This window comes from Anolis sagrei, chromosome 4, assembly GCF_037176765.1.
Source record: "Anolis sagrei isolate rAnoSag1 chromosome 4, rAnoSag1.mat, whole genome shotgun sequence".
NCBI classification, from domain to species: Eukaryota; Metazoa; Chordata; class Lepidosauria; order Squamata; family Dactyloidae; genus Anolis; species Anolis sagrei.
Window position 1 is genome coordinate 104020339 of NC_090024.1, and position 26128 is coordinate 104046466.

General features: G+C 39.9%; 1 protein-coding gene across 1 annotated transcript in view; it reads right to left on the reverse strand.

Annotated features, from left to right (window-relative positions):
- The window catches only part of ANKRD33B (ankyrin repeat domain 33B), a 66549-nt gene that overhangs the window by 9509 nt on the left and 30912 nt on the right, over positions 1 to 26128 (reverse strand). The window contains exons 2-3 of the mRNA XM_060774649.2: positions 19815 to 19944; positions 5463 to 5603 (exon numbers count right to left, since the gene is read on the reverse strand). Of these exons, the coding sequence (XP_060630632.2) occupies positions 5463 to 5603; positions 19815 to 19944 (271 nt within the window). The remainder of the gene's footprint in view (positions 1 to 5462; positions 5604 to 19814; positions 19945 to 26128) is intronic.

Consider the following 26128-nt stretch of genomic DNA (forward strand, 5'->3'; position numbering starts at 1 on the left):
ATTTTTTTTTCTTTCTTTCACCATTTTCTACTTTTATTATTTCAAAGAGAGGAAGTCATAGGGAGGAGGGAGCAAGCTTGTTTTCTGCTTCCCTGGAGACTAGGACATAGAACAATGGCTTCAAACTACAAGAAAGGAGATTCTATCTGAACATTAGGAAGAACTTCCTGACTGTGAGCCGTTCAGCAGTGGAACTCTCTGCCCCGGAGTGTGGTGAAGGCTCCTTCTTTGAAGGCTTTTAAACAGAGGCTGGATGGCCATCTGTCAGGGGTGCTTTGAATGCAATATTCCTGCTTCTTGGCAGGGGTTGGACTGGATGACCCATGAGGTCTCTTCCAACTCTTTGATTCTATGATTCTGTGATTCTATGATTCTATGACTCTATAAAAAGCTGTTGTAAAAAAAGCTTCTTCTTTTTTTGGCAGAACTTTTGTTAACCAAGGGATACATTTACCCTGTATATGTTATACCTTTTATGATGCAACAGTGCTATTGCATGCTAGCCATACTTCCTGACTAGGACTTTCAGGCTCTTTGAATAAGAGCCTATATTTCTAGCTCACTGCATGAATTACAGCACTGTGAAATCTGCTAAAGCAATGAGTAATCACTAGGATTTCCAATGGGTTAGGGTTACTTTCACATCTTTCAAAATAGGACCAGAAGAGCTTAGTCCTGTTTCTTCCGAACCTTTCAACAATAAATCCCTGTTTCATCCTCTTTAGTATACTAGAAGCTTCATTATTCCTAGCAATTGCTGAGCATCTGTTAATCCATGAATTATTTCTAAATATAATTTTAGGCCAGTAACTCTCATCTTCACAGCTTCCTGAGAATGAGAAGCAGCAATGATCTGTCTCACTTTGCCATGAGCCCATGTTCCCTGGTGACCTGCCTATAGTGCTCTGCCTATAGAAACTCTTGAAATCACTAGGGAGAAATTTCCATCATAAAAAGAGCTTTAACAGGGGAAAAGAATGTAGATCCTTTAACCACAATTTTTTTTTTAAAAAAAATTGTTTGCAAATCTGTCCAGTCATGAACGGATGTAATAACTGTGTATGAAAACAAATTCCTAAAGAAAACATATGATTCCTGCTTTGAATCATATGTTTTGAATCCTTGAGACAAAGCAACACAGTCCTCCCATCACAGCGCTGCCAATGCTTTGGCTCTCTCCAATTCCATTAGCATCCATTTAGTATTTTTATGAACTGTTTTATGTTATATTTTGTTGGAAATAGCAACTTTCTACAAGCCTCCTATACTGGTTATTTGTTATGTATATAATTCAGATCACTTACTATGTTGTATATGTGTGTCAGGCAAATTCTCATGGTGGTTCACGAAAAGGCCTTACTGGTGCATTATTTAAACTGTTATTTTTATTCATATCATGATCTGATCACCATGCTCAATATATCCCATATGCATGGGGGTATTGGGGTAATGATACAAAAGGTTTGCTAGGCTAGACCCTCTTTCACTCAGACTCAGCCCCCCCCCGAAATTTTTTAGCCCCCCCCCCCTCCCAAAACGAAATCCTAGCTACGGGCCTGATGTGTGTATTGGTATGCAGTTTTCTCTAGGTTGTGGGAGGGACTACAGACTATGTGATCAGTTCTGGGACTATTCAGACTGAGACTCTATTTTAGACGTCAGTGTTGTGTTGTAATGTATTGTATAGTCCATGTTCATTATGTATTAGACCTCTTGTAAGCCGCACTGAGTCCTTTGGGAGATGATAGCTGCAGAGGCGGCCCTAGGTAATTTTCAACGGTAAGGAAACAGTATTTTGGTGCCCCCCCCCCCCAAACCAATCATTGATATATATTTTCTGTTCGTCATGGGAGTTCTGTGTGCCATATTTGGTTCAATTCCATTGTTGGTGGAGTTCAGAATGCTCTTTGATTTTAGGTGAACTATACATTCCAGTAACTACAACTCGCATATGTCAAGGTCTATTTTCCCCTCAAGAATGCCCCTGGGCAAAATCAACTATACTGCGAATGCTTACTTTGCGTAATGGTTTGAGCCGCCCCTGGGTAGCAGGGTACAAATAAAGGATTATTATTATTATTATTATAAACCAGTGGTTCCCAACCTTTTTTTGACCAGGAACCACTTGACCAGGGACCACGCTCCAACATTAGTACCAAAAGGTTTATGAGTCAGTTTTTGGTCAAGTTTAGATTTGGTTTGGTTATTTGGTGTGTTGATTCAGAAAATTGCCCTGGATAGACCACATCAGCTCTAGTTTCTAATACAGAACATATGCCATCCAGTAGTTGCCATCACTCGCTCACAGAAAGCCATATTTAATAATCTAGAGCTGATATGGTCATTCAAAGGGGTCCTGGCTGGTCAGCGGCAGGGAAGGAGTGGCAGGTGGTGCAAAAGAAGTGGAAATAAAATAAAATAATAAAGAGGAAGGAGGCTCGTGAACCAGATTTTCATCCTCACGGCCCACTGGGAGTCCGTGGCCCACTCATTAAACATAAGACAGAGAAGAGTCTAGAAGAGAGTAGTCACATAATCTTATTCTATTGCTCTCCTCAACGTTCTTGTCCTAGGAGTACATCACCACCCCCAAATACAATGGTCTGTCTATTACGCTGTCTCTCCACGTGTTCTCCCTTACAAATAATTTTGCTCCTTTATCTCATCCTGAGTTTTTAAAAATCATTTTATGTACATGCGGCCCGCTCACTGTCATCATGTTTGGATTACTGAGTCCCCCCCCCCCCATGTTTTGTGTATATTGTTCATTATGCTTATATGTTTTGTACTTTATTGTGATGTTGTTTATCTTATTGTAATTCGTATTTTATTTTATTGTAATTTGTTATTTGGGCCGGGTCTCATGTAAGCCACCCCGAGTCCCCTTTGGGGGAGATGGTGGCGGGGTATAAATAAAGATTATTATTATTATTATTATTATTATTATTATTATTATTATTGGGTTGTTGTAGGATTTTTCGGGCTGTATGGCCATGGTCTAGAGGCATTCTCTCCTGACGTTTTGCCTGCATCTATGGCAAGCATCCTCAGAGGTAGTGAGGTCTGTTGGAACTAGGAAAATGGGTTTATGTATCTGTGGAATGACCAGGGTGAGACAAAGGACTCTTGTCTGCTGGAGCTAGGTGTGAATGTTTCAACATATTATTACTATTATTATTATTATTATTATTATTATTATTATTACAGAATACCTTAGAGAACTTACCATGTAAACTTTCAACTGTTAAGAATACATGAAGTTTGTAAATAAATCAACTATGTTATTTTTAATGAAGACTATTTATTTTTGTCTCTTGAGAGCATGATTTAAAACAAATATATTTTATGGGAGAGTAGATGTTTTTGGGCAACTGAAATAACACTTCTGAAGATCTACTATATATTTTGTGCATTGGCATAATCTTTGTTTTTAACAGTTCAAAGAGATAACCAGGTATATCAGTCTAACAGCTGAGAAACCTAACTGCCTTGCATAAATCCAAGTGGATATTTACTACTGAAGATTCACTCAAAAGAGTTTTAGCTCTTATCATGAAGATCATACTTTACAAAAAAGGCTATGATCATTCCAAATGGTAGTGAATGCCAATTAATCTCCAAAAGGTCACACTTCCAAAAGGCTTTTCCAAAAGATTATGATATCAAAGGTCATCCTTTTCCCACAATATTTGGCTCCTGAACCTTTTATTGCAAGGTATTCCCTAGGCAGGTTACAAATGCATGTATTTAATTTACAGGGGAAGTGGCACTATCAGTCTGGATGCCTGGGGTGTGCAGGTCCATTCTGTTTTCAGTCTATTTTTGTTTTAAATTTCAGGTGCCCCCCCCCCCCCCACTTCTGATTTTGGGAAAATTCCAGGAGATTAAGAGTGGGGCTGTTCGGATTCGTAATTTGGAATCCTGAGTTCCATGTCTGTTTTGGGGGGGGGGACACCAGAAAGTGGGGTGCACCCAAAATTCAAAACAAAAAAAAAGACAGATTCTGTACTTTTTCACACACCCCATTAGGTACTATGGCCGCAGTGCTTCCACTCATATCAGGACCTTGGACAGCAGACCTCCCCTATACAGTATGTATCCTCTGATTTGGAAAAAAATATGTTATTTGTAAACACACAATCAGTGGAACAACAAGGGCTAAGATTCATGAAATAGCTGCCTGCCTGCCAAGCCAAGACTTCCTCCTTTTCTCTCTCTCCATGTTGATAGGACTGGCAAAGGCAGATGAAGGCAAGGAGCACAGGTAATGTTTCTTCCCTTTGGGGAGAACCACAATAATAGGGCTGAGAGTCTACACATGGCCTAGAGGCAGAGGCAGCCCTAGGTAATTTTCAATGGTAAGCAAACAGTATTCCCCCCGCCCCCCAACCAATCACTGATTTACATTTTCTGTTGGTCGTGGGAGTTCTGTGTGCCATATCTGGTTCAATTCCATCATTGGTGGAGTTCAGAATGCTCTTTGATTGTAGGTGAACTATACATCCCAGTAACTACAACTCAAATATGTCAAGGTCTATTTTTCCCCAAGAGCGCCTCTGGGAAAAATCAGCTATACTGCAAATGCTTACTTTGCGTAACGGGTTGAGCCGTCCCTGCCTACTGGATACCTTTTCCCCACTCCTGTTCTAGGTATTGCAGCCTGTAAGCATTTAAAGGCACTTTTCCAGCCTAGAAAATGACAGAACTAAGTATAATATAATAAACAGTTAGACTGTTTTACCTATAATAATGTTATTTACTTAATTTTTTAAAATGAAACTCACATTTCAAAATTTAGCTTAAGAATTTACTTAGGAATGGTAAATTAAAAGTGAAGTGCTATTTGCTTGATGGTTTTTAAGTAATGACAGTCAATTTCAAGCACATTTACTTGTGATTTTAAACTTGTGTTTTAAGTCATTTGGAAGAAAGGTATAAATATCAATTCAAAAGCAATGCATTAATACCACATCACTAACAAATTGTGATACCCATAGTAATGTACATTGAATTACTTTTCTTAGAAGTAACAGCTAGTATTTTCGGTAATGTATTGTTGAAGGCTTTCATGGCTGGAATCACTGGGTTGTTGTAAGTCTTTCAGGCTGTATGGCCATGTTCCAGAAGCATTCTCTCCTACTGTTTTGCCTGCATCTATGGCAGGCATCCTCATAGATTGTGAGATGCAGACAAAACGTCAGGAGAGAATGCTTCTGGAACATGGCCATACAGCCCAAAAGACTTACAACAAGCCATTTTTGGTAATGTTTGCAAGCTCTGAAATTCAGTGGTAGAAAGCAACAGTAAACAACAATGGTTTATCTCTCTCCCCCCCCCCCCCCGCCCCATCTAGACCAACAGCAAGCATGCCAAATAGTAAGAAATATTATATTCTTCAGTGTGAATTAGTCTTACTATGCTTCAGTGGGAATGAGGATAATGAAGTGGCGAACCCCCTTTACCTGCCATCATTAAGGCTCTGACGCATTCGCTGCGGCCTTGCATTGCAGACTTCATGAGCGCAGTAAATCCAAAGACATTCCTTTTTTCAATATCAAGGCCAGGATAATAGTTGAGCAAATACTGTGTAATGGTAATATGTCCTAAAAATAAAACACAAATGTGTATTAGTTTCAAAGCAATGGGATTTTCAGTTGTTTTACTTACTGGGATTTTCAAATTGACATCCTGAGATCAAGTACACATCATTGTACTGGCAGTTTTGGTTGGTTTCATGATAAACCAAAGCCATATTGTAAATAATCTTGGTGCTTTAATTTTTATGATGGTGGTGTTTTACAACGTTGAATGACACCAGTCTTAGGACAGAACCCTAAGGAATTTCACTAGTCTTTTCTTTATAGGGTGAAGAAAAACCATTGCTGAATATTACCGGGATTGTGGCGCAGTTGCATCTGTCAAGTAGGAAAATAAGGTACCATTTTAAAGTGTGGAAGGCTAAATTAACTGATTTATGAGGCCATAATGAAGACTCCAGCAAAGCATTCCAGCGGGGAAGCATGCGGGGAATGCGGAAGTGCTTCATCAGTGTTGCAGATGGATGATGAAAGCGACAGCTCCCCTGGTAGCCAGAAAAAGTTAAATAGCCTCTGTCTATGTCTGTATATGTTTGTATGTCAAAATTGGCATTGAATGTTTGCCATATATGTGTACACTGTAATCCGCCCTGAGTCCCCTGCGGGGTGAGAAGGGCGGAATATAAAAGCTGTAAATAAATAATAAATAAATAAATAAATAAATATTATTTGGGTTTGGTCCATCCATAAGTAAAAAATTCACTGAACAGCAGCATTGTCTAGCTCACACTTTACCACCTTGTTTGCAATAATATTGTCAGAGCCTTGCAAAGGATAACTATGATTATCCTAATCTACTAGGTTTGCAACTCTACTAAAGAAAGAAAAAAGATCAGTATGTCTTGCTTTCTGAGAAATCCATGCTGAATTTTAGTAATCACAGTATTTCTTTCAGCAGCTGTTGAATAAATCCATCTGTGGTACTTTTGCCAAACTGGCTGGTCAGTAGTGCCATGGCTTCTTTCGCCTTCTAGTCTGGACCTCTCCTGTTCTCCAAGAATTCCCAACAAGGCTATTGATAGAAGCAAACAATTCAAATGTGGGCTAGGCAATGCTACTATTAGGTGGATCTGTAATTGGTTAAGAGATCGAACCCAAAGGGTGCTCACCAATGGTTCCACTTCATCCTGGAAAGAAGCAACTAGTGGAGTGCTCCAAAGTCATTCCTGGGCCAAGTTCAGCATCTTTATTAATAATTTGGATGAATTTTTAGAGGGCTTGCTGGCCAAATTTGCAGATGACACCAAATTGGGAGGGTTAGCTAATACTCCAGAGGACAGGATCAGAATTCAAAAAGACATGAACAGATTAGACAGCTGGGCCAAAACTAACAAAATGAATTTCAATAAGGACAAATGTAACTTACTACACTTAGGAAGAAAAATTGAAATGCAGAGATACAGAATGGGTGATGCCTGGTTCGACAACAGTTCATGTGAGAAAGAGTCTTCATGGACAACAAGTTGAACATGAGCCAATAGTGTGATGCAGCAGCTAAAAAATCCAATGGGATTTTGGGTTGCATCAAAAGGAGTATTTTATCTAAATCGAGGGAAGTCATGGTGACCCTCTATTCTGCTTTGGTCAGATCACTCCTGGAATACTGTGTACAATTCTAGGCATCATAGTTTAAAAGGTATAGACAAGCTGGAGGTTGTCCAGAAGAGGGCAACTAAAATGATCAAAGGTCTTGAGACCATGCCCTGTGAGGAGCATCTTAAAGAACTGGGTATGTTTAACCTACAGAAGAGGAAGGTTGAGAGGACACATGATAGCCATGTAGACATATGTGAAAGAGTGTCATAAGGAAGAGGGAGCAGGCATGTTTTCTGCTGCCCTTGAAACTAGGACTCGGAGCAATGGGTTCAAATTACAAGAGAGGAGATTCCACCTGAACATTAGGAAGAACTTCCTGACCGTACAAGCTGTTCAACACTGGAATTCTCTGCCTCAGAGTCTGGTGGAAGCTCCTTCCTTGGAAACTTTTAAACAGAGGCTGGATGGCCATCTGTCAGGAATACTTTCATTGTGCTTTCCTGCATGGCAGGGGGTTGGACTAGATGGCTATGTGGTCTCTTCCATGTGATTTATATGTGATTTATACTAATTGTATTGTTTTTGGTTTATTGTTTTCTTGTTTTATTGATGTGTTGTTGGGCTTGGCCTCATGTAAGCTGTTCCAAGTCCCTTGGGGAGATGGTGGCGGGGTATAAATAAAGATGATGAGGATGATGAGGATGATGATGATTCCAACTCTATTATTCTATGATTCTATGATATCACTTCTGCAAGTAATACTCATGAATCTAGTTTCATTTGGCCTAGAGACTGAAATTCATGAGGAGTGCATCTACATTGTAGAATTAATGCATTTTGACACCATTTTATCTGCTATAACTCGATGTTACAGAATTGTGGAAGTTACAGTTTAACAAGTTCTTTAGCTTTTCTTTCAAAGTGCTGATGCCTCACTAAACCACAACTCCAATGATTTCATAGCATTGAGCTATGGCAATTAAAGTGGTATCAAACTGCATTAATTCTATAGTGTATATGCACCTTTAGAGTGGTTCCTGCATTACCTGTTTACCTGTCCTTGACTCCAATCCACTTCTTGCATTATTTATTTTGTTTTTATCAACCTATGAACTGTTTTCCTTTTGGGGGAAGATGGATGCAGTGTAGGTATTAAACAATTCTGCTGTCTCTTGATGCTCTCTCCATTGCTGCCTTTCTCTACAGAGTTTACTTTTGTAGTGACTCTTTTTTAAAATGGTTTAAGAAGCACTTTGTGAACAAGAAAGCGACAGGAGAGAACATGAACTGAAATGACCAAATAAGTAAATAAAGAGATGTCATATATTTATTTTTAGAAAGAGTTTCATCCCAGCACATCAAACATAATCTCCAACAGAAGGTTGGTTTGCCTCATTTTTGTTCAATTTGGTAAGCCACCATGACTGAGATATACAAACTGGTGAAAATCCATCATACGCTGAAGTTATTGACGTTCAGAGGCTAACAGTCTGAAGACCAATTAAACCATCAAGCTCTTGTAATTGGACTGACAGAACAAGACAAACATCTACTGCCATTATTACTCATTCAAAACATTTTTCTCACTTGTCATTTGTTGTATGATAGCTTGATGGTTTGTATTATAATATCGTCTGTCAGCCAGCTACAAGAGCAGCAACTTAATTACTGTAAGTTGCAAAAAATGTTCTCTTGTCTTATTTTGCAGTCCAGTTAAATACTCCTCAAAGCATGTCAAGTCACTTAAATTTTATCCAGGAATGTTTATGAAGAATTTTCGCATGAGCAATCACACAAAATCCAAAACAGAACAGCTGGTGCGGCTTTAATGATCAGTTGCTTCATGGCATCCTAACACATTTTCTGAGCAATGGGTTTTTGCATGTTTTATCTGTTAAACAGAATAAATTATGCTCAATTTGTTGTGCCCTTTGGTTGCCCCTATCCTTCCAGAAAACCTCTCCCCTTGGAGATCCCATGGAAGACAATTGTTGGTGAACAACATCACAAAAGAAAGAGAAAACAACAGAGACTTGTCACACCTTAAAGCAGGGGTCCTCAAGCTAAGGCCCGGGGGCCAGATACGGCCCTCCAAGGTCATTTACCCGGCCCTCGCTCAGGGTCAACCTAAGTCTGAAATGACTTAAAAGCACACAACAACAACAACCCTATCACATCAGCCAAAAGCAGCCCCACATTTCCCATTGAAATAGCAATAAGTTTATATTTGTTTAAATTATTCTTCATTTTAATTATTGTATTGCTTTTAAGTGTTTTTGCACTAAAAGTATTGTATATACTCGAGTATAAGCCTAGTTTTTCAGCCCTTTTTTTAGGCTGAAAAAGTCCCCTTCGGCTTATACTCAAGTCAAGGTTATTTATTATTTTACCCTGTTGTTATTATTATTATTATTTCATTTATTATTTTATTCTATTTATTATTATTACATTTATTATTTTACTGTATAATTGTTGTTATTGCTACATTCATTATTTTACTCTTTTTATTGTTGTTGTTATTACATTTATTATGTTACTCTCTTTATTATTATTGGAAGGATACATAAGCACATTTACACTGAAGAAGGTAAATAATCATTTCATCAGAGTTGGACAGTCTTATCTTAAATTACCATTTTTGTAAATATTCAAAAATATATAACCTACTGATTCCTCAATTAATGTAATTTAATTGGTATATATTTTTATTTTGCAATTTACCAGTAGCTGCTGCATTTTCCACCCTCGGCATATACTCGAGTCAATCTGTTTTCTCAGTTTTTTGTGGTAAAATTAGGTGCCTTGGCTTATATTCAGGTCAGCTTATACTAGAGTATATATGGTAAGTTATGTGCAGTGTGCATATGAATTCATTCATGTTCTTTTCAAATTATAATCCGGCACTCCAACAGTTTGAAGGACTGTGACCTGGCCTTCTGTTTAAAAAGTTGGAGGATCCCTGCCTTAAAGACTTAACACATTTTATTATGGGATCCACAAAAACATAAGCAAAGTGAGGTTTGCTCTGCTATGACTTATCATTTATGTACCAGAATTCCTGAAATCAAAAACCAGCCATCTGAGGAAAATAAAGGTTTTTTTTAATAGCATCTTTTGCTATTAGTGGGAACAAATAATTTTATTGATTAGCCAGTTGGCCTTATCAAAAACAAACAGTGCAAACACAACATACATCTAGTCCTCTTAAAATGAAATACAAATATACAGGTATTTGTCAACTTGAAAGCAATGTAGTTTAGCCACAGATATATACATCAATCGTCCTCATCAACCCTACAATGCACCACAATCTGATCTATGCTATTAGTGGGATTAATTTTTGCAGATTTGATTAATGCATAAATTTGGCTAATATATTGCCGAAGGCCACATTCAGCAAAGGACAAGAGGGATCCTCTCACATCTGCAGGAGTCTACCATATACCATGCAGCTGTGGACAAGTCTACAGAGGGACCACCAAACACAGCGCAGAACACAGAAATGCTGGACCACTCTAACAACTACCATGTCAGGATACACAGAGAAGCCACTGAAATCCACAAGCATGTGGACAATTTCAACAGAAAGGAAGACACCATGAAAATGAACAAAATCTGGCTACCAGTATTAAAAACAACTCTAAAATTATAACAGTAAATACTCAAACACAGGGGAACTCCAGAGAAAAAACAAACAGGAACAGCTAATCACCTCTCAACAAAGAAGTCCCCCAGGCAGTAACAGGGCACACCTAAAAGCTGTGGCTCCCCGACTTTGGAACTCACTACCTGGCAAGTTTAGACAAGCCCCCATCTTAGCAGCCTTCAAGCAAAATTTGAAAACTTGGCTCTTCCGATGTGCCTTTGGAGAGTGACCATTTATCCCATTTCTGTATTGTCGAAGGCTTTCATGGCTGGAATCACTAGGTTCTTGTGGGTTTTTTCGGGCTAAAGGGCCATGTTCTAGAGGCATTTCTCCTGACGTTTCGCCTGTATCTATGGCAAGCATCATAGAGGATGCTTTCCATAGATGCAGGCGAAACGTCAGGAGAAATGCCTCTAGAACATGGCCCTATAGCCCGAAAAAATATCCCATTTCTGTTTGCTCCATCTATAGTGTTGCCCCTATGATGCACTTTCCCCTGTCCTATACAGAAAGCCTACCCCACTGTTTACTCTTTTTGGGCTCTGCTCAATTATATATTTTCTTTCCTACCTCATCCAGAGTTTTATCATTTTACCTCGTCTATTTGCCCTGCCCATTTTGTTCAATTTTATAATATGTTATTTTACTTTATTTATTTTATTTTGCTACTGTATGTATTTTATTCTGATATAATTTTTGTTGTCTGGATTCTGTATTTTATTTTGCTGTATTGTATTTTGGGCTTGGACTGATGTTAGCTGCCCCGAGTCCCCTGGGATTGCGACATTGACAATCCATACTTTGTTTTTTAACACGATTGTGAGGTCAGGAGTATTATGCTCCAAAACTCTGTCTTGTGATCCCACCAGTTCTTTGCCACAGGCAGATGGTATTTGTGGCACAAGTTTCAATGAATCATCTGAGCAAGGGTGTTATGCCTCTGCTTGTAGTCTGTCTGTGCAATCTTCTTGCAGCAGCTGAGGATGTGATCTATTGTTTCATCTGCTTCCTTGTAGAGTCTACATTTGCGATCTGTTGTCAACTTTTCAGTTCTGGCTTTGATGGCATTATTATTATTATTATTATTATTATTATTATTCCCCACCCCCACACACCCCCGGCTACGGCCCTGGAGAAACTTCCTCTATGCTGTAGTGGATCAGCACTAGACATGCTCTGCACAAGCTATTTCCAGCAACCTTCTTGTAAAGGCTCAGAGTGCATTTGCCCCTTGGTTGCTGCTTGGTGGTGACCTCTTTGCCTCTGATTTTCCCAGTGCAGGACCTCACTGGCCGCAGCTGCTTCTGCCTCTAGAGTCTTCTCTGATTACAAAAGCCATTTCATTGACAACGAGAAAGAGCTTTATACCATAGCAATCTAACAGCCTGGAGATTGAATGAACTCTTGACCTGTATCATGTGTCCTTATCTTCATCAGTACGGTCTAAAAAGCACATAGAGGGCAACCCAATATGCTATATTCAAATATAATGGCTGCAAACCATGAAGCAAGTGCCATGAGCCAATCTGAAACTCATGTGCTGCTTTGTGCATCGACTTATTTAATGTCTCTCAAGAATGGGCAATATTAGGTGTGGGACCAATATGAAATCGGCTCCAGATTTTTTCAAGCACATTCAACTTGCTAGAGTTCAAATCAATGCGAAAATTGTAGGCCTGCTCAAATCAATGTGTATAAATAAATTGTAATTTGTTGTTCGGGCCTGGCCCCATGTATGTCACTCCGAGTTCCCATAGGGGAGATGGTGGCGGGGTACAAATAAAGATTATTATTATTATTAGACCTTTGAGTTCACAAATCTGTCTTTTGGTTTGTACTCCACATGCTGGGGGTGGCTCTACCAAAATAACAATAGCACTATGTTGAAATATAACGTTTGAAATTGTTTCTCTTGTTTATTGCTTGTTGTAAAAGGGCAGCACTGTCACTGTAACAGAAGCTAAGGAAGAGATATGAAATAACTACAATGTAGACTTTTTATTAAATTAGTTTCTGTTGGTGTAAGAACAGCCAAGCTTTTAATTTACAATCTGAAGTACCAATAGGGAAACAATGAAAGAACATGGAGGGGAGGGGAAAGAAGGTGGGAAAAGGTGTACTGAGGAGCCCAAGGGGGTCTGATAAGAGCATACGCATGCCCCTGAAAACTTATTATACAGTCAAGATCATATGATGTTTGGCAGGTCTCTGGAGATATTTTTTAATTCCCATGCATGCTTGCAACTACTTAAAGTAGGGGTCCACAGAGGGCCAGGTAACTGTCAAGGTCTTCATCATAGTCTTGCTCGCGAGTAGTTTTCCTGCCTCTCCTAATACAACTAGTGTTAGTATCACTGCCAGTAGACTCTATCACAACACTAACAGTCCCTCAAAAACATCATGAATAAATTCCTATGTACACTGAACATATCTTATTTGTAGTGCAAAAACACTTAAATGCAATACAATAATTAAAATTAAGAACAATATTAACAAATATAAACTTATTAGCATTTCAGTAGGAAGTGTGGGCCTGCTTTTGGCTGATAAAATAGGATTGTTATTGTTGTGTGCTTTCAAGTCGTTTCAGATTGTTTGATCCTGAGCAAGGGCCGGGTAAATTACCTTGGAGGGCTGTATCTGGCCCCCCGGCCTTAGTTTGAGGACCCCTGACTTAAAGTGCTAGTTGACAACAGAATGCTGACTAACTATAAATATTTACAAATTTGTATATTGCCAGTATAGGCCTCAGGAATAGTATTTTTAAGGGACTTTGGGGATTTTGTAAACCTATTTTAGGTTGGCTTGAAAATTATTAAAAGAACCCGGAGAGAGCTGGACAAAACAAAAACAAAAACAAAACAAAACAAAAACAAAACAAAAACAAAACAAAAAACAAAACAAAAAACAAAACAATATTACTCTGTGCATAAAGATCAACTCAGCAAGATGACAAGAGTGAGAAAAACAAAGACTGCTGGCAGATGTGAATAATAATAATAATAATAATAATAATAATAATAATACTTTATTTATATTCCGCCCTTCTCACCCCGAAGGGGATTCAGGGTGGATCACAGTACACATACACGGCAAACATTCAATACCGCTTTGTATAGACAGTACACAGACAGAACAGAAAGGAGGTGTGTTGTTTCAACTCAGTGTCCAGCTGTTTTGGTGCCATAGAAGCTTGGGCTCAAGTCTAGGCACAGGGGATGCTGTCACTCCATCCTCTATGACAAAGAGCCATTAGACTTTCTCCTTCCTTTTGGTCGCCCAGCATTTTCTGATCTTCTTTCTTTATGGCGTCATAAAATACATGAAGATCGACAGCAGACCTTTTTTCCACAATAAAGTCCAAATAATTATGGACCTTATCTCACACTACATTTTCCCCATTTTGTTGTTGTTGTGTGCTTTCAAGTCGTTTCAGATTTAGGCTGACCCTGAGCAAGGGTCGGGTAAATGACCTTGGAGGGCCGTATCAGTCCTTAGTTTGAGGACTCCTGGTCTTTAGCATGAAAAAGACCAAAATTATCCATATGAAAAAAATGATCATAAATGTTCATTTATGCCCAATAAATCATAAGTGATTTCGCCACCACATATGTCAACGATATAATCAGATAGTTTTGAGAACTGCAGATAATCACTACCAAATTATTAGAGTAATCCATCGCTGTGCATCACACACCAAGAGAGTAATCCTTTTGAACAAAAAAGGTAATATGTATGAAAACAAATTGGACAGAGAAAACATTTGGGGAAAAATTCATGACTTGAACATTTGAATTCTGTCTGCTTATTCAAAATAGCAACATTATCTTCTCTGATAGAGTTGGAAACTATTTTTAATAGATCACATTAACAATTTTAAATTATTCAGAGGGCCAAAACCAAGAACATACACACACTTTCACATAAGTATGCACAGGCCTCAATGTCACATAAAGCACTGAAGATCTTATCAAACCAGAGACATAGAGATGTGATCCTTCCCTCCCTTTTGCACATATAGACACATCCATGTTCCCACAAGAACCGTAAGCTAATTATGTAGAAGTATATACATTTGGTTATATGATATAACACTTTGAACCTTTCTCTTCAACAAATGACCTATTAAGTCAAATGAGTCTTAGGCCTCATTTACACTGACTATTTAGGTCAGTGTAGATGTGGATCACTCTGCAGCAGCTAAATTCTGCATGGAGCTGATCTGGGGTAATGCAGGGCATGGCCACCTTAACGCAGAGTTGCCTCGTATTAGTCCAAATAGCAGGAAAATCTAATTCTTGTGACACAATGTTGACTTTCCCCTAACCTATTTATTTATTTACGACATTTATATGCCACCCTTCTCATCCCGAAGGGGACTCAGAGCGGCTTACAAGGTATATATTACATACAATATATTATATTATTAGCATAGTACAATATCAGCATTAAACATTGCTATATTGCACCATACCACTATATCATAATATTATTAGCAATATTTCATGTAATATAAATATATAATTATAATATCATATTATTATATTGCATTACATTATACTATTATAAATATTATATGTATATACAATATATTATATTATATTGTATTATATGATTAGAATAGCACAGGAGACAAGGTGGAACTGTCCCCTCACCCCCTCTCTAGAACCTAGATACTGTAGGGCCAGCCGAGCTGGTTCCTAAATAGAATCAGCTCAACTATCCCCACCATCATCCCACATTTCAGTCCAGGGATATTGGGTGGAAACCCTCTTCCCACACAGAGCTCATATCATAGTGGTGTCTGGGTGCATTACAGGTCTTACCTGTTCTCTATTAAGTACTGTGAAGTCAACCAGGGCCAGAGAGTGCCTGGAAGGTCACGGGGAGAGGAGGGAAGTATGCCTCTTCCTTCCTACCTTGGTGCTTTATCACCCTGGCTGACATCAAGACACTCAACAGAGAACAGGTAATAACAATAACAACAACAACAACAACTTTATTTATACCGCACCACCATCTCCCAAAAAGGACTCAGGGCGGCTTATAGTAGCACATGCAAGTGCCATAACCACATAAACTACAGGTAAAATCACATCAACATATTAGACAATGACAATCTCAGTTCACATATAACAACACATTACAAAAATTAAAAAAAGATCCCAATTAAAATCAATAAAACATATTACTAATTGGCATTAAAATGAATAGTACAACATCCTACCGCAGTCCAAATTTGACCATTAAAGTGCCAGTGTCAATATTATATTGTTTGGTCCTTAGATTAGCAGACGTCTTAATCTTTTCCAAAAGCCTGCCATAAGAGCCATGTTTTCAGCTCCTTGAAAAACATTTTAATATGGAGGCAAGCCTAATATCTCTGAGGAGGGTGTTCCAAAACTGTGGGGAGGGGGGAACCAAAGAGAAGGCCCTCTCTCTCGTCCCCACCAGTCACACTTGGGACAGAGGTGGGACCAAGAGTAGGACCTCCCTGGAAGATCTTTAGAGTATGATCCATTTCATTGCTGGAGACCACAACAACATGGGGATGGGGAACAGAGGGAGAGAGGGCGGTCTATAAATAAAGTTTTATTATTTTTTATTATTAACATTTAGGGTGGCTGCCTGGTAGTATTGAACCACATTCAGCACCACTGGGGGTTGGGGACTCCATCCCATCTCCGCAGCAGCTGGGGGAATCTGTATGGAGACCATAACTTACATCAATCCAGCGTTCAGCACACTGCATCTGCCCTGGGGTCCAGGGGCTTGATCACATTGAGGGGGGGATTCACCATACATTGTGGTGAGTTGGTCTGAACCTGATGGGGGGCATGGGGAATCCATTGCCCTACATTGCCTGTGTTGTCCCCCTTTGACTTCATTTGAGGCATGGAGTCCCGTCAGAAGTAGATTGCCATTGTGTGATGAAAGTCAACAGGCTCTGAGCCTCAAGTGAAGTCAAAGTGTCATAGGACGGACAATTTTGCCTGTCTGATGAGGTTGCAGGTCTGTGTAGATGCATCTTTAGATGTCAACATGCCCAAGAGATTTCTATATTTCTAACCAATTCTCCATTACAATGAAATCCACAAAAGGGAAATAAAATATGATAGGGTAACATGTTTGTATAAATTGACCTGCATAGTTCAAAGATTTGTTTCAGTCTGAATTCAAATGACTGCTTTATCCAGCCATGCATGATCAGGTATAACTACTAGCTCACACTAATGGGCAATCAATTAACTTCATTTAAAGGATCTAATATAAAATGGAATCTTCCTATCTGCTGACAAATGAAGTGACAAGACAAAGACAAGATGCTAATCAGAACCTCTGGTTTTATGAGTTCCTTTAACATAAACTGTCAGGACTAGGAAAAATGATTGCCAGTAAAAGGCACAATTAATTCAGAATGCTAATACGCAAAGAAAAAGCTGAAAATTACAGCTGTTTAGTGCTGTCCTGGGAGACAACATGGTGTAGTGGTTTTTTTATCATTGGTCTATGACACTGGGAGACCATAGTTTGAATCCCTGCTCAGCCATTGAAACACACTGGGTGGGTTTGGACAAGTCATCCTCTCTCAGCCTCATAGTTGTCTTACTCAACTGCCAAGTAAGTCTGCCCTGTTTGGCATAGGTCTGCCCATGCAAAGCAGACGAACATAGCATTGAATGAAACATGCAGAATAATCACAGGATGTCTTAAACCTTCACCTGTTGATAAACTCTACAAGCTAGCTGGCACTGTCTCCCCTGATGTGCAATGGGACGTTGCTCCTAAATGTGAAACAAATAAGACTGAACACTGTGAAAGCCACTCACTACATGGCTACCAGCCTCCTCCCAGTAGACTCAAATCAAGGAAAAGTTTTAAGAGAAGTACCACTCCTCTTGGTATCCATCCCAGCAACAGCAAGGGTATTCCTCTGGGCAGCTAAACCAGGAAATCCCAACTGGATGGCCCCCCACGAGGATCTTCCTCTAGGTGCAAACCAAGAATGGGCAACTTGGAAGTCCCTGAACAGACTCAGAAGTGGAGTGGGCAGATCAAAAGACAATCTGGCAAAATAGCACTATCTATAAGAAGCTCACACCTTGTATGACTGTAGAGCAGACAACTCCGCATCTGTATGCTTGTCCACTATGCCCTGCCTTGTGTACAGAGGAAGAATGAAATATGTGAGAGGAAGCCACAGGGAGGAGGGAGCAAGCTTGTTTTCTGCTTCCTTGGAGACTAGGACGCGGAACAATGGCTTCAAACTACAAGAGAGGAGATTCCATCTGAACATTAGGAAGAACTTCCTGACTGTGAGAGCCGTTCAGCAGTGGAACTCTCTGCCCCAGAGTGTGGTGGAGGCTCCTTCTTTGTAAGCTTTTAAACAGAGGCTGGATGGCCATCTGTCAGGGGTGATTTGAATGCAATATTCCTGCTTCTTGGCAGGGGGTTGGACTGGATGGCCCATGAGGTCTCTTCCAACTCTTTGATTCTATGATTCTAATTGTTGGAGGTTACAGACAATGCCATTGCTGTTGCCTATTTTTATTTTTTATTTATTTATTTCAGGCATTTCTCCCCGCCCTTCTCACCCCCTAGCGGGGACTCATCCGGCACAATTCGATGCCAACAATTACAATAAAAATGCAATAACAATAAGCACAATAGCTAAAAACATACAATTAATACAATATCAACTAAAAACCGCTCTATAGCCCACGTTCATCGAGTTCTAAACTCCGTCATCCATTTAGCATTACCATAGTCCTTTCCAACTCTAGTCATCATTACCTTGTTAATCTGCCAGATTACCCAAATGCCTGGTCCCATATCCATGTCTTCAGCTTCCTTCTGAAGGAGAGGAGGGATGTTGATAACCTGATTTCCCCAGGGAGTGAATTCCACAGGCGAAGGGCCACCACTGAGAAGGCCCTGTCCCTCGTCCTCACCAGCCTCACTTGTGATAAAGGTGAGGCCGAGAGCAGGGCCTCCCCAGAAGATCTTAAACTCTGCGGTGGGACATAGAAGGAAATACGTTCGGACAGGTATGCTGGGCCGGCGCCGTTTAGGGTTTTATACTTCAAAACCAGCACTTTGAATTTTTGGTCAAAAGATATTTAGCCACCTGTGCTCCTTCTATTTTTATCAGTTTTATACTAATTTATACAAAGCTTTTGATACTAAATAAAAACATAAACCTCATAGAAAGGCACTGACAATCCCCTTTAGGGTTAAGCCATAGTCCACTTACCATATAATAACCGATTAACTATGAAGCAAGGTAACAAATTCCTTGATAAAATAAAATGTGTCAAAACTGCTAATAGAAAACAATAACTTCACATTACTACATAAAAACTTTTACTAAAATTAACTTCATTTCATTGGGAGCCAGTATCAAACACTAACAGTATCAAAACAATGTCAGCCCCCTGGATTAATGCTGAGCTCATTATCATTAAGTATAAAGGTCAAGAAAGAGCTTCCTTAAATCTAATCCTTTTACTGGTGGGATTATATTTCTTGGGTGGATTAAACCAATGCAGGCTACCGAGTATGAGAGACCACTTAATCCTAGATACAACAGTATTCCCAGGACTGATTTGCTATGATGGCAACTGTGAAAATAGACAAATATGCAGTATTTTCTTGAAAGCACCACTTATGTTATTACTGTGTCAAAAATAAAATGGACACTTCAAGAAAAGATAAAATATTATAGCGAGTACCTTTCACTCTCCCAATGTAATGAAAAATATTGGTCATTTCTGTTAGACTTAACCCGTGGAAATTATGCCCACTGTTCATTCAATTCATCATAGCTTTACTAGTTGTACTACTGGGCTATATTAAAAGGGCAATATTGTCTTGAATGAATTGAAATGGGACAAGAACAAGCTGCAATGCCTGCTAAACTGAACCAATGATGGGGAAAGCCCCTAAAACACCCTCACGACAAAGAACAACAATAAATTGTCAGTGACAAAAATGTCCACTTGGACATAAATATGAAATAGGAGAAAGTGCCTTACCTGCCTGGGCAGCTGTAATCAGAGCCGTGTTCCCTTCATTGTCCTGCCAGTTTACATCAATGTGAGGGCACTGGGCTAAGGCTATTACAATATCCACAAACCCTTGGTAACAGGCAACAATAAGGCCAGTCTATAAATAAAAAATAAGATGGTGGTTAAAGGAAAGCAAGTTCAGCACTTGGAACCCCTTTATGTTATTTCAAATTGTATTCCTTACCCAAAGAATTATTATAAATAATACGTAGCAATACACACAACTGAAAGTGTCAAATCGGAAGGATGTGTGTGTATCATAAGAACACATATAGTGAGTCATGTAGTCATGAATGAGGCACGTAGAATAATTACAGGATGTCTTAAACCAATAATAATAATAACAACAACTTTATTTTTATACCCCACCAACCCAAATGTAGACTCTGCAAGGAAGCAGATGAAACAACAGATCACATCCTCAGCTGCTGCAAGAAGATCGCACAGACAGACTACAAGCAGAGGCATAACACCGTTGCTCAGATGATTCATTGGAACTTGTGCCACAAATACCATCTGCCTGCAACAAAGAATTGGTGGGATCACAAGCCGGAGAATGAACACACCAAACTCCTCTGGAACTTTCGAATTCAGACAGAGTTTTGGAGCATAATACTCCTGATCTCACAATCGTGTTGAAAAACAAAGTATGGATCGTCGATGTCGCAATCCCAGGTGACAGCAGGATTGCAGAGAAACAACTGGAAAAGCTGACACGATATGAGGATTTAAAGATCGAACTGCAAAGACTCTGGCACAAACCAGTCAAGATGGTCCCAGTGGTGATGTGTAGTTCAGTGCCTAAAGACTTTGGCCTGCACTTCAATACAATCGGTGCTGACAAAATTACCATCTGCCAGTTGCAGAAGGCCACCTTACTGGGATCTACACACATTATTCGCCGATATATCACATAGTCCTAGACACTTGGGAAGTGTCCGACGTGTGATCCAGTTCAACAGCCAGCAGAGTGTCTGCTGTGGACTCCTCTTGTTGTGTTTCAAATAATAATAATAACTTTATTTTATACCCAACCAAGGGGTATACCCCAAGGAGTACCCCAAGGGGGACTCGGGATGGGTTACAAGGGACAAGCCCAAAAATTACAATAAAACACAACAGACTAAAAACATCAAATATGAAAATATAAAAACAATCACAATTGTAAACAACATCAAGCAATATGGCTGAGATAAAAACATAGCTGAGGTACAGTTTCACTGAGTACAATACATTCTGATGGGAGCGCAAGGAAAGTGCAACCATCAAGTAGGCAGGGCTCGAAATACTGTCATCAAAGGTGTTGAGGTAGACAATAAGAGGGCCAATGTAAAGTGCTGAACTTAAAGTAGGAACAGGAAAATTACTGGTGGACTGCTTAATCAATAGCACACCGGAACACCCAGGCTTTCAATTTGTCTCCGGAAAGAGGACAAGGTGGGAGCCTGCCTGATCTCCCTAGGAAGGGAGTTCCAGAGCCGGGGGGGGAGGGGCACCACCGAGAAGGCCATCTCCCTCGTCCCCACCAACCATGCTTGAGACGGCGGAGGGGGCGAAAGCAATGCCTGCCCAGATAATCTCAAGGTAGGGACTGGTTCATAGGGGAAGATGTGATCACGGAGATAAGCAGGTCCCAAACTGAGTTGATAGACTCTATAAGCTAGCTGGCATTGCCCCACCCACCCTGCACCCCGATGTACGATGAGCAGTTACTGCTAACTGCGAGGGAAAGCTTGGAGCGGGAGGAGGAGAGAACCACAGATCCCCTCAGTATACTTTGTAGAGCCCCAAGGACTCCACGGAGCACACTTTGAGAACCACTGCCACGAGACATCTTGGAGAATTCAGAAAATTCCTAAAGAGGATATGTTTTATCAAATGCATGTAGGTGAAACTACAGATACTAATTCCATTGGTAAGGGGGCCACATTGTGTAACTGTAGTGAATCAAATGAATAAAATAAGACTGAAACCATTCTATAGAAGAGTACAATATGATATATGAAAAACAATTTGACCAAAGCCTTGTGAAAACATTAGCAGAAGGTAGATTTGTAAACAGCTATCATAATACTATTTTATTGTTTTTAAAGAATGTTCTATTTATTGTTTTTAATTGGTATTATATTGCTTTGTTATTTGTAGTGGCATCGAATTGCTGCCAAATGTAAGCCGTACTGAGTTGGGAAGGAACGGGGTAGAAATACCAGAAATAAATAAATAAGAGAGCTTATCTAAATATGTTTTTTAAAATATCATTTTTTCCAAATAATTATGGGTTTGAGATACCTTTAAAAAGAAATGACATAATTGAAGTGCTTCTGCATTTAGGTATGCATAATGTCTGGAGTGCACTACAAAAATTGGTCTGAGATCGTAATTGTAGCAAAGCCGGTTGAAAATGTTTGAATTTGAGAGCAGCATGTCCTCAAGACCAGCATATTTTAATATTTTAGCTCATTTTTTAGGTTTAACATTATTACAATAATAACAATACTTTACATAATGCATTAAGTTTAAGATTCTTGGAAATGTGCCATAATACACAGTAGGCTTATCCTTGCGTGAGTAGAGAAAGTTCTCGACAACTTAAACCCTCCCTGGAACCCCTCCCACACATCTGAATAAAATCCTACATTATCTGCTTTGAACTGGAATATATGGCAGTGTGGACTCAAATAATCCAGTTCAAAGCAGATATTGTGGGATTATCCGCCTTGATATTCTGAGTTAAATGGATGTGTGGAAGGGCCCTGGATTAGGGAAGAAACTTCTATCATGTGTATGATCTTCTCTCCTTGCTTCCACAGCAAAAGTGCAAAAGCATAGGGAACACAACTGTGTGCACATATATCAACAACGGATCTAAGGAAGCTTTGTAACTGCAAATTCCAAAATCTGTTGTTCCTCAGGTATAGCACCCATACAAGAGAGAGGAGGCATCATAGCCTGAAGTTGGTATACTTGTCAGACACCAATGGCAGGGAATATTTTACGTGGAGATCAACATCTTATGGTGGCAGAGGAAGTGAGAAGTCCAAAAAGGTTCTTCCACTTCTGCCTTGACTGGTATGAAGGTATCTGAACTTCTGGATTCTGTGCTTGAGGGGGTTCTAAGAGTTCAGGTGGCTTATATACTGAATTTTGCTGTAATCCTTGTCATTGTTAATTATTCCCCTACTCAAGACCAGTCCCAGCATAGTGGGCTGTATCTACCTAGTTTTATTTAAAGTAGCCATGAGATTTTGGTTACGCATGAACTGATTTCACCAGATCTATTCTACATAAAGCAAGGCTGGATCCAATCCATTAAATAATCTAGTAAAATATTGCAGAGATCAGGTTTGAGACTAAGGCAATACTGGTTTCCTAGAGGTACCTACTAAATTAGTAATCTTGAGTAGTTACTAAATGAAATGGGTACAATCACAGATAAATCCACCCATAAAATTATGGTGAAATGAGGAAATGTGCAAGTGGGATCTGCACAAAATGTTATTTCCCATGGATAATGAAAACCATACGTTGGAAAGAACAACGAAGGCCATCTAGTCTGATTCCTACCATACAGGACATACTGTCAAAATACTCCCAAACAACACACATCCAACCTCTGTTTAGAGATCTCCAAAGAAGTCATTTTGAATTCTGGTCCTCTCTTCTGGAGTATTAACTATCCCTTCCAATTTTCTGACATCTAAAAATTTAATAAGTATGTCCTATATTCCATAATCCAAGTCATTAATAAACCGCTTTGAGTCACCTCTGGCTGAGAAAGACGGCATACAAATGCAATAAGTAAATAAATAATAAATATGCTGAATAACAATGTTGCTACCCTACATTGTTCTCCAGGATGAAGAGGAACCATTCAATGAATTAAAAATCTACCTAAATATTATTTATTATTGAATATCCCACTACAGGCCTCAAGGCAGCATGAATAGTGCAGGAGTAACATACTATTGTAGTTGTATTGACTTCAGAACAAAAGAATGATGTTACTGAATATAATTTCCACATGTTTGTAGAGTCCCATATAGAAGAAAGCCTTGGAGAATTCCTACCCAGAAGCTTGCATAGGCAGACTAAAACAGCAGGGGTCAGAAAAGGTCCCAAAAGTATGGAAGTCATGCCAGCTCTTGAAATAGTCTAACTGATTACTTCCATTTGTACTAAACACTAAAGATAAATATGCTGATTTGTGTAAATCTCTTGCAAATACTTAAACATGTGACAATACAGTTTTAATTGATATGGGACATTTAATCCACAGTGCCCATTACGTACCACTTATGAGTTAGCAAATTTAGTAATTTATGGTAGTCTAGCTAAACACTGTGGTTTTCCATTACTGAAAAGTTAATCTTTTTAAGATGTGAAATGTTAATCAGTCCCAGCAGATTGCTGTTCGTGCAGAAATAAAACAATACATATCCAAAGGTACTGGTGTCCTCGTTCTATAGGACAGTGGGGGATTACGACTGTTCATGAAACAATAATCTGCTAAAAATTAATGTTAGCATAATTAAAAATATTTGCATAGTAAAAGAATGGCCAATTTTAGGATTTTAGAAACCCTGTGAATGAAACAATATATTTCACGTGAGACAAACTATGGACCTCATACCATGAACCGGGAGAAAGTGGGGGAAAGCTGGGGGAACTGTCTTACTCCATTCCCTCCCATCGATGATAATAATAATAATAACACTTTATTTGCACCCCGCTACCATCTCCCCAAGGGACTTGGTGCGGCTTACATGAGGCCGAGCCCAAACACAACAATACAGGCAATAATCACAACAATACAAGCAATTAAAATAAAACATAGACGATAAACATATAACATTATCAATAAGACAACATACAATTAAAAACTATGGGAAGGCCAAATGTAAAAATTAAAATTGGAAATAGTGCTGAGGTATGGACAGAAAGGTGATAGTGGCATTTGTGGAAGACATTACGGGCAGACCTAAAAGTATAAAGTGCTTTGGAGGGACAAAGTGCTATGGGATCATTATTCTGTGAAGGCACACTGGAACAACCACGTCTTCAAGCTCCTCCTAAAGACTGCCAGGGTAGGGGCCTGCCTGATGTCCTTAGGGAGTGAGTTCCAGAGTCGAGGGGCCACCACCGAAAAGGCCCTCTCTCTCGTCCCCACCAATCGCGCCTGCGATGCTGGTGGGATCGCAAGCAGGGCCTCTCCAGATGAACGAAGAGATCGTGTGGGTTCGTATACAGAGGTGCGGTCACACAGGTAGGCGGGTCCCAAACCGTTCAGGGCTTTGAACCTTGAATTGTGTACAGTAGATGAATGGCAGCCAACGGAGCTCCTTGAACAGGAGGGTTGACCGCTCCCTGTAAGGAGCCCCAGTTAACAACCTGGCTGCCGCCCACTGGATCATCTGAAATTTCCGGGCCGTTTTCAAGGGCAGCCCCACATAGAGTGCATTGCAGTAATCCAGTCTAGAGGTGACCAAGGCGTGGACCACCCTGGCCAGATCCGCCTTCCTGAGGTATGGTCGCAGTTGGCGCACGAGTCTTAATTGTGCAAATGCCCTCCCGGCCACCACCGACGTCTGAGCCTCAAACGTAAGTGAAGAATCCAGGAGGACCCCCAAACTGCGGACCTGTGATTTCAGGGGGAGTGCAACCCCGTCCAGCACAGGTTGCCATCCTATACTCCGGTCCAGTTTACAATCGACCAGATCTGTCTTGTTGGGATTAATCTTCAGCTTGTTCGTCCTCATCCGGACAGCCATAGCAGTTAGGCACTCATCTAGCACTCGAGGGGCTTCATTGGAATTCGGTGGAAAAGAGTAGTAGAGTTGTCTGTCATCTGCATAGAGATGGCACCCAACTCCAAAACTCCGGATGACTTCTCCCAGCAGTTTCATGTAAATGTTAAAAAGCATGGGAGACAGTATGGAGCCTTGTGGGACCCCACAGGTCAAAGGCCACAGGTCGAAGGCCGATGTCTTTGTGCTCAAAATAAATAAATAAATGTCCATCTTCTGGGATGTCCAGCTATCCCACATCCTTTCCTCATCGAGATCCATCTTTCCCTCAATTTCTCAACTCCTCAAAATGCATTCTGGGCTCTGCTTCCATGCACGGTGTGGAAACAAAGTCCCACAGAGTCTCACCAAAAGTGCCTTTACATCATGTGATGGCCTCCGTGGGATTCCTAGGGGACTCAACTTCTGAAGTCCATGGAAATGGAGCCCAGAATCCATGGGACTTCCACTGAATCTCAAGACTGTCCTGAATGAGCA